The 10,351-nt window shown below is 35.3% G+C and overlaps 1 protein-coding gene across 1 annotated transcript; it reads right to left on the bottom strand.

Annotated features, from left to right (window-relative positions):
- Window positions 1-2,974: 2,974 nt before the first annotated feature.
- On the bottom strand, window positions 2,975-10,059 carry OTUD6B (OTU domain containing 6B). Its single transcript, XM_009575531.1, has 6 exons — window positions 9,909-10,059; window positions 7,878-7,973; window positions 6,128-6,440; window positions 4,486-4,547; window positions 3,689-3,795; window positions 2,975-3,156 (listed from the first exon to the last, which is right to left on the bottom strand). The coding sequence occupies exons 1-6, from the start codon at window positions 10,047-10,049 to the stop codon at window positions 3,072-3,074; spliced, it is 804 nt and encodes a 267-aa protein (XP_009573826.1). The 5' UTR covers window positions 10,050-10,059; the 3' UTR covers window positions 2,975-3,071.
- Between the last annotated feature and the right edge of the window lie 292 nt (window positions 10,060-10,351).

The following is a 10,351-nucleotide window of genomic DNA, read 5'->3' on the forward strand; positions in this document are numbered from 1 at the left end:
TCCCACTGTGGGGGGGGGGAGAGTGAGTGAGCAGCTGCATGGTATTTGGCTGTCTGCCAGGTTAAACCACAACAAATATTTAAATAATTTATGACAGGCCTGCACTCCCACCCGCTTTCTGGTGCTGGCTGCAACCATACAACTGGGGACACACAGGAGAGCAGAGACCAGGTGCAGACTAAGTGATGGGGAGAGGGACGAACACTAAACGCGAGGGGAGGCCAGTCTCTCCTATGCCCCAATAAGGCCCAGCTCGGCAGCTGTCGCACAGCCCCGCCGGTGATGCCACCGCTTGTGGGAACAGCTCAGTGGCAGGTGACACTGCCCCTGGGAGCGCACATCACCCCAGGGATTCCTCAGGACCTCACAGCCTACCTCTGTACCTGCTGCTTTCAACAAGAAGGAAGTTCTTCCCTTTAATAATATTGTACGCAATTTATTGCGGACCACCAGACACTTTCCATCCTGTTCATGTGAGCATTCCTACTGGAAACTAGTATCAATTAATCTTGCGAAAAAATTACCTAACAGCCCTTAAAAGAAATAGTGGCTGAAGAAACCGACATCAATGAATTCTAGATAAAAGCAAGAAAAGCTACTTAAATACATATAAACTCAAAATAGGTAGTGCTGTTTTGCAAAGAAAATGTAATCTGACAAAGAAATTAAAAGCTAAATTCTGAAAAAAACCTCTGTTTCACTTGATCATTTTTATGTATGGAGGAGTTCAATAGCATTTTCAAATACAGCTTTTCAGAAGAGTTCAAGTTTAACTGCTAAAATGCTGAGGATGAATTTTGCTTAGAAACAACTTCATTTCATAAAGAGTAAAGCTTTGTCTGCTTGAACAGGAATATAGTCAGTTGTTGGAGAATTCATACGACAGTGGACCCTAAAGACATAAAAATTAAACGAGTAAACTTATTAATACTAGGAATTAAGTGAACAATCTAAGTACAAAATAAAAAGTGACCACAACAAGTTTTGCCACAAATAAACTGATTTATTACTTTTTTGGCAAGTCCCACACAGCATGAGCAAGGATCTTTCACTCACTATATTAAAACATTATTTCGCTTTATACAAATTGTAAACATTTTCAACAGGACAAACTGTTGGTACAGGCTTTCCACGATTCTGGCATCTTTCCTCTGTCAGTTAATCAAATGAGAATGAAAACCCAATAAACCAGAGAACTTTTTTCACAGGGTATCTATAAAATGCAGCATGTGCATTTCATATCACATCAATTCTAAGGAACAGAGACAAGAGTATTTCTGATTATTATTTTTAGTGAAATTCATAGTGGTATTATGAATAGAGACACTTTTTCCATACTGTTGTATCCAATTTTTTGTTTGAAATTAAAAACGTTGTTTTATACAATCAAGGTAGTAAACCAAATTCTACAGTAAACCAGCTGCTATGAATACAGCTATGTTTGCTATACTGTATCAGATAAATAACGATGTAAAAACTCCCCATCTGGTTAATACTTTGTTCTCCTGGCAGGCACCAGTCTAAAGTAGTCATAATTCAAGTTCTGCTTGTCCAAAAGCCCCTGTTATAATTGTCTGATTCCCCCCGCCCCCCCAAAGTGCTTTAAATCAGACATAATCTGATCCATAAAGTGAATACTTATCTCCTCCTTCTTGAGTAAGAGGAGATTTTTCTTTCTAATTGATAAGTCCCAGGAATGTCAATCTGCTGGCTAGCTTCACTGAAGGACTACAAGATGCGCACTGTTAGCTCACAATCCTCAAATCAGGGCAAAGGTGTTTCAACTTGACCTGAATCACTTTTCTCCAAACCAACTCATTAGCACTAAAATACAGACAATTATCATGTTTATTGACTAAGGCTTTTAAAAAAAAAAAATCACTTCTATTGTTAAAAAACAATTGCATTACAACTTTGGTTTCAGTATGCTGCTAATTTTGGAGTCACATTTACAGTGACTTAAAGACAAAAATCTACGTTTCTATGTAAAAAGTCAAGCCATATTAAAAAACCCCACCTTTCAAGTCTCTGTGCATCATAAGGAGCAATGAAAATAAACTTAATTCGTCTGCAGACCACCTTTAAAGTTACTGACAAGACCCAAGATGGTTATTTTTACACCTGTATGCAACCAGCTGTTTTAAGCACTATAAAACGTGACAGTTTAGATCACAAAGTGCTTAGATCAGCAGATCCATAAATGATCAGTTCAGTTGAGTTTCACTACCTGAAGTGAGGACATGGAGGAGCTTTTTATTTGTAAGATTTCTGTATCATCAAAATGCACAGATGAAAGACTATGAAGGATGAACAGCACAGTTAATATGATGTATAGTCATAAACAACAATGCTCTTCCTACAGATTCAGTACTAGGAACAGCATCAAGCATTCAGTTCCTACTGTCAACTGCAAAAAAAAAAAGACTGAAGTCCTCAAACCTTGGTAAAAATCTTAGATTAAAGTCTTTAAAATAAAAAGATTGTGCAATTCCTTCAGCCAAGCAAGATATTCCACTACTGGATTTGCCTCCAGCTCTTCTCTGCCCAAATAAAGAAGGGGATCCCTACTACAGCATTAAAGCCAGATCCTGATAGAACTAAAGAAACAGTGTAGAGGATATTCCATCAGTCAAAATAAAATCAATTATTTTAAATGCCTTAACTCTTCCATGACCATCAAAATCTGCCAGAAATAATGTAACAGGAACCTTCAGTTAACCTTAATTCTTCAGCAGAAATGCAGATTAAACAAACATTTCCTACCCAGTATTTTCACTGCAGCATGGGATGAAGGTCTATTAAATAAAAATTTCTGATCTACGCAGCCACTATTTCAGAGAAGATCTTCTAAACATGATTAATACCAACAAGTTCAAAATACTGCTGTATGGTTTTGGTTTGGTTTTGTTTTAAATCAAGAGCTATTTCTGATTCACAGTCAAACCTTGTATTCTTTTTTTCATTTTTAATCCACTCCATCTAGTTTTACTTTCCTGTCTGTCTGGGAATTGTCTGGAGCCCAATACATCAAGATGCAACTGTTATCCATGTGGATTTATGACTTTTGTATGCTAGCTGCTGTTTTCTGTAGCAGCATCTGTTAGAAGTTTTACAGAATTGTAATGTTCTCCTAATCCATAGGCATGTCTCATATACCTAAAAAAAAAAGTTACAGAATTAGTGTTCAGTTTAACGAAAAGTATACGTCATGCCAAACATTAACAGCACTGGAAGATAGCTTAAATAAATTCAGGTTTTAGCACAGAAAATATATAGGGTCATTAAAAACGAGAGTATTAATAAAGACAGTTTAATCCTGGTGACTTCCAGGCACAGATTGACCTAAACTTTGAAGAGAAAAAAAAAAGTTTCCTGCTGCATCTTATATCAATTTCACTATTATTTTCTAATTACCTAGCAGGTAAAACAACCTTGTAGCATTCTATAAAGCAGTGACTGAATCACACTTCAGACTGATTGTCAGCACTTTAAGAACTCTTAATTAAATATCTTTAAACTAAGTATGTCAATCATAAAAATAATTTCTGACCTGCAAGATCATTATTCAAGCAGTGTTTCAACATCAGATACATAACAGAAAATAAAGAGCAGGTGAGAATCAAAGCTGAGCCCTCTGCTATAGAAATATATGCACTAATTTTAAGAAGGGATAAAATTACATACTTACACAAGTATGATTGGTTTGCCTGAATATTCTTCACCAACAATAATGGGAGGGGAATCCATTTGCACTACTTCAATAGGTGTTTGCAAAATGTGCGACAAAGCCCTTAGCTTTAAGGCATAAAAACAATTAAATAATAGGATTAAATCCAATGTAGGGAAGAGAGAGGAAGACATGGCATTTAGTTTTAGCAGATATGAGTTCAGGCATAACATTTCAAATATTGTTAGAAAATAAACTGTATTAAAATAAGCAAAATTATTTCAACTTTTTAAACTTTAATTGAAAAAAGTTGCCTTAAATTAATCATTGTTTTGATGATACAACAGGGATAACATTGGGCTATCTTCAGTAATTTGGTAACTGCTCTTTCATAAAACAATAAATAAGACGTAAACTAAAGTAAATATGTATTTTCTCAAGCTCAAGTTCTGGTTTACATTACAAAAAACTAACACTGCTCTGCTCTAGTCAGCTTTGCTACCATCTAAGTCTGCATAATAAAATGCTTTCTCCTTCGAAAGTTTTCCCCCACTTGTACTGTCAGTCTTTCTAAAGATATTTAGAACTACTGACTTCATTAACTTGCATGTCATCAAATACATCAGAACAGCAGCGCACCATCAGAAAAGCTACTAATTTGGGAAAAAAATTTATAACCATAGGAGAAAGTTTTTGATAAACTATTTATGACTATGTTCCCTTACGCCTTCAGGTATTCTTCCTTAAGAAGCCCTTTTTGAAGGTATATTCACCCACTTCAGAATTTCACAAATAAAAATTATCAATACAATACTTACTTCCAGCTGACCACCCCATGCAGCTGTATTTGCTATATCATCACAGTATTTTTCAAATTCCTCTGCAAGGAAAAAAAAGACTACTTTTAGTACTTCTCTTATTTGAGAACAAGCAACTGAGGAAAAATATTGATTGTACAATGAAGAACCAGAACCTGAAAAGTCCGAACACATTTTACAGGAAAATAGTACGTTCACTGAAGAGAAGGAAAGGAAAACAAAAACATCAGAGGGGAAAAAAAACTCCATAGCTGTTTTAGAATGAAAAATTAAGACTGAAGACAGGAATAAAAACAAGTATGGGAATAAAAAGAAGTACAGGTTTGTATTTTAAACTTTTTATTCAGGGAACTGTTAACAAGCATGAAACTGCACAGAGTTTTCTTCCTGTTAAGTTTCAGAGGGTGTTGTTTTAAGACCCTAGAAGAGAATGTGATAGCAAGTGGTATGCTTAGTTCTTACATTAGCTAGATGTCAGGTATGTTTTTTAAATCTTGTAACTGTATGTAGTTCAACTGTTGGGGTTTTTTTAAATTTCCAAATTAGCTGCCTTGTTTTTAACCTCTGAAGTATTTATTTCCAGTAGTTCCTTTGTTAATAGCTAAATAAAGCTTTTGCAGATCATGTTCTACAGAAACCAAGCTTTCAAATTTATAAGTTACAACCTTCAGGCTTCTGAATCCTATGAATAGATTCTGATAAAGAAAGAACAGATTTTGTGAAGACTGCTGAGAATTGTTTTTCATGCATTCCTCTTATAACAGACTTGAGACATAAGAAAACCACAACTCCCTGCTGCTCTGCAGAACTTCATTCAGTCTTCTCTTGGGGCACATTTATCCTGTGACAATTATCTCTGTCAACGTGGGAAAGATGCCTCCTACTTCACAACAGCCCCCAGTCACCAAATGAAATCCACAGCAATAACTATTAAATGAATGTAGCAGTAACTTAAAAAAATGTATAAAGTCATTTGCATGGTGTTCCAGACATGCAGTAAGAAATCAATGAACTATGTATTGCTCAAATAAGAAGTACAAAAATTCCATTTAACTGCATTTACTCAGTCTACACCATTGCTCCACACCAAATGCTATTTTTTTTTTAGTTTAGTCTGTTTATAAGAAGGGCTCCAAAAGGCCTAGCATAAACAGTGAAAATAAAGGGTAGAATAAGAAAAAGCATCTATGCAAACTATTATAAGAGAGATTTGCTTGAATTTCACACTCATTTTTAACAGCTTTCCTAAGTAAATTGAAAACACCAATATAAAAGTTGTCAAAAAATCATCCCTAACCTGGTAGACAAGCTGTTTATAATACAACTTAAATCACATCCCAGAACATGATTATCATCTAGCAACCAGCAAGTTCTGATTTTTTTTTTTTTAAAACGGGGAATAATGTTTGCTAGATTATGTAAAAAAAAAAAAAAAAAAGGATAAATTACAAAGACTCAGGGCTACCAAGTTTCATAGCGGATCATAATTCTGTGTTCCACAGAACACAGCCGAACCAACAAAGTAACAAATTTCAGGAACAAACACCATAATGGGTTAGTCCCAATTCAGCTCCAACTGAGATTAAGAATTACCAGAAATAGTTATAACAGTTTTTAAAATCGCTTATGCCCCAAGTCTTACCTCTGCTATACATGTCTCCAGTACTAGGGTTGGTAAGAAATGGCAGGAAGTCCTCAAAGTGACTTTGCATATACTTTGCTGTTTGGTTCCTCAAAGTTGCAACAGTCCAGGAATTTTGGCGATCCTTGAGCTGATCTTCAATAGCTCTGTACATGCAATGGCCATCTGAAGGGATCTGTTTAATCTCTAAGTGCCTTGCTGCCAATAGGAAGGCAAGTTTCTGACTTTCAAGATGTCTAGCACCCGTTAAATTTTTTATCTCAGCTTCAGCTATTCTTTCTTCTCTTTCTTTCTCCAAGGCAGCTTTTTTTTCCTTAGATTAAAAACACATAAAAATTACATCAAATGTTAAAATTTAGAAGATGCCTGTACAGTTCCTGGGTTAGCGCTTGCTTCTAAATCTTCAAATGTTTTCTCAGTTCATTCATAACTGAGAAATGTTCTCCTGAATCAGTACTACCAAATCTTAGAGATCTCCTAAACCCAAACTTTAGCAAATGGTAAGTGACCAATATATCCTAACTGCCTCTGACACCACACCCAAAATTATTTGACAGAAGAAATCTTAATTATATCAACATGCAAAATAACACTTTACAACACCTGTACAAAAGCTATTAATAGTAGTCATTTCTTCAGGATCACCTATTTCACCACATTGGCAAACAACTCAAGTATGAGAATTCTAATTAAACAACAGAAAATATTGCTCTTTCATAAGAAGTGTGAGATCTACCACTTACACATATGATTGCATAATGGAGGTCATGTCATTAAACTCCCTCAAGCTAGGTACTAGACATCATAAAAGATGGCTCCTAACCTAAAGGACAGATAAGAATGCATACAGAGAATACTAGAGGGGATATAATAATATATAACATAAAAATGACTTTTACAGAATGCTTCGTAAATTTACGCTTAAGTTAACAAGGGAATAAGAGTCAAAGTAAACAAGCAAATAAAAAAGGAAGCAGTACAGAGAATGATCTTTTCCCTTTCACACTTAAAATTCACCACAAATCAAGACCAGACTGGTTTAGGTGACCACAATATCGGAAAACTAGACTACAGAGTTTCTAGTTTGCCTAGACATGGTGTGCTCAATTAAGAACATCCTTTTATCATGTTTGTTACACGTCAGGTTGGCAGTAGTGATCATGTAACAGGGGATGGACTCTGCAATAAAGCAGTGCTCCTCTAGCCCTGAACCAACATTCATGCAGGTACAATGAGAACGTTAATCCATCGCAATTTAACATCTGAAGCTTACCAAGATTTAACCCTAATGACCTGGACACCAGGTATGTTTCTTAACAACTTAAAAATTTACAAGAATTTCAGTATTAATATCCCTTAAATGTGTGAAGTCTATTACTTGTATATTTTCCACATGGTATTTTACATTATTTTAATTCAATTACTTTATCTCTTTATTAATGTTTTTAGTTAATTTCTTTTAAAATCATTTGCTTTTCATCATTTGGTTTTTCTGACTCCCATCTCCCGACCTATTTTGGTTCCCAGCTCATGGCTGAGGATAAAAAAAGTACAACTATTTATAAAATGCTTACATATCTCTAGGTAGCAGCTTTACAGATTTTCAAGGCACCCAGTAGGTACAGCATCAATACTGAATTAGCCAGGTAATGTCCCCTGCAAAATTGTTTAACTTCGGTTATTACAGTTAAGTTTAAGTGAATATAACTTCAATCAAATATTTGTAAAATTTTTAAATGTTAAGTCATACCCGCCTCTTCTGTGCTTTTGATATTCGAGGATGCTGAATCTGTTGCTCTACTCCTTCAAGCTCTAAATTTGCAACCCCATCAGCTATAGAATCTGTCTAAAAAGAAAAAAAATGTTAAATGTTCTTATTAGTATAAATGATAACTGAGATGTGCATCTCCTGAAACAGTTTTAAGTTCTGTTCCCAGGTAATTATAAGAGTATATTTATGAAGTTTAACCACAAAGATCTGTGTACAGCACAGAACCTGTCAAAGCCAAAAGTAAAGCATTTTACATCCCAAACCACTGTCATGCATTTTATTACTTTTTCCTGTAGTCTCAACAAAGATACAGTTATGAACCGCACATCTCAAATTTAATCTATACGTTCTCTTACAAGCTTCCACAATGAAGTGTAAATACTGCTTACTGGCTGAAAGGGAAAGTTTTCCTCACCATACCAGCCAACTGAAGTACCCCAACAGGCATTATCAAGTGACAATTAAAGCAGGAGAAGGCTCCACCTTCCATTCCAAATCATAACCAGCAGTTGGAAAAGACAGGGAGGTGGCACTTCTCAAGAAAAATGGCAAAGCTATCCCCATAACGGTATGAACTAGATCTCACCCTTGGAAGCATGGACATGTTTGAATCTGAATATAAAAGTTGAGAAGTGAAGGAAACCACACATCTCAGAACAAAATCCTCTCAGGCAAAGCTATGTCTAGGGCAAGGATTTTAGCTTGAAAGGTCCTTCAGCATAAAGTTTTAACAGCTCATTTAGCAAAGTAAAACAAACTCTTGAAACTAATCTAAGATACAGGTAAACAAAAGCATTATATTTAATGCTTATGCATTAATCATCTGCTTAAGCATCTGATTAAAAATTAATACAGAAGATTGTTATAAGGTCATAACTCTCGCAATTGAAAACTTTTTTCCACAAGGATTCTCAGCAGATGCTTCTCAATCAAGTCTATTTTCCTAAAAGTCATTCAGAAATATTTTCACTCTCATTTTCAAGCAAAAGTACATTCTGCTTAACTCTGTTAGGTCACTGATCAGAAAACACCTAGTCCAGAAAGCATCAGGCAGACAGGTTTTTGTTTGTTTCTTTACAAGACTTAAACAGCCAAAATACACACACTGTTAGGGAAACACTTAAGGAGATGTATGAGCATGGAGCATTAGCATCATTCACAGAGAACTGTATTGTACCAATTTAGCCCTAAGTTCTATTCCCAGGTAGGAGAAAGTATATGAACAGGCCTACTTGCACAAACAGTCCTTAAATTCAGGCACATGATACAAATAGAGTTCTTTTCAGTACTGGATATACAGAATTAAGTCTATGGATTGCAAATTCACTGTAACAGGAGTTTCCAACACTCCACTGTATTGGAAGTGCTGAAACATAGGTGAATTTTTCTATGTCACACAAGTATTTAATAGTATCTAGTTTACTCAGGTGGTCATATTTCCTGCAGCTAAATTTGAATAATGCTAAGCCTGTGTTAAAATTAAGTGGTTTGCCACCAAATATCAAACTGGAAGCATTTAAGTATGTAGCTATGTTGCCAACATGGCAGAACAGTAGCATTTAAGAAGACAATCCTCATCACCGAAGAAAATGTCTTCTTACGAAAAGGTCAGTTACACTGTTGCCAGAATTGCAAGAGAAAACACACTGCATCAGTCAAATCCCTACTGAAGGCCAACAATACTCCAGTAGTCTACATAAGATAATTAGAGTGTCAATATAACAGGAACTTAAAAAAAGAAAAAAAAAATTCTTTAAGACAACTGAGCTACTAACATAGCCTTAAGAGCAAAACCAAATACTGCTCAACAACAACAAAAAAACCCCCCACAGTTCTAGCAGTGCCCACCCACCGTAACAGCTGAATCTTTCCAAAGATGGAAAGAGTTAACAATACAGCAAGGAAAAGGAGAAATACTTTAAAGTGTTACTTCACTATAATTTTTAAAAGTTAAATAAGTCCTAACGCAAATTGTGTCTGTACAACTTCAGCTAAAGTTAAGGCACCTACCTTATTCTGCTCAGGTGAAGCTTCCTTCAGCTGCTTTAATTCCTCCTTGTGCTTCTGTTCAAGTTCTGCCTCTAGTTTGGCAACTTCATCAGCCAGCTGTTTTCGTCTCTTTTTATCATTCTTGGGAACAGCATTTTTCATGCCTTGAATTTTTGCTATTAGAGAAGTAGTGTAATAAAACATTACTCTAAATATAGATACTCCACAGTCGTAGAAAAGAGAACTGGAAGTCATACAGAAAAAAATTTACAAATATGAACATATCAGTATGTTTTAACAGTTTAGCTATGAGACTGCCCGTCACAATTATCACATTTTAAAGCAGCTTAAAGATGCTTAAAAGATGCTTTTTCTTAAAAGATGCAAACGCTATATCTGAAGAAGAGAAAAACTTGTGCCAAGTTACTATTGTAAATACTGATAGGGAGTAATATCATAAGTTT

This window comes from Fulmarus glacialis, unplaced genomic scaffold (assembly GCF_000690835.1).
Source record: "Fulmarus glacialis isolate BGI_N327 unplaced genomic scaffold, ASM69083v1 scaffold48133, whole genome shotgun sequence".
NCBI lineage: Eukaryota > Metazoa > Chordata > Aves > Procellariiformes > Procellariidae > Fulmarus > Fulmarus glacialis.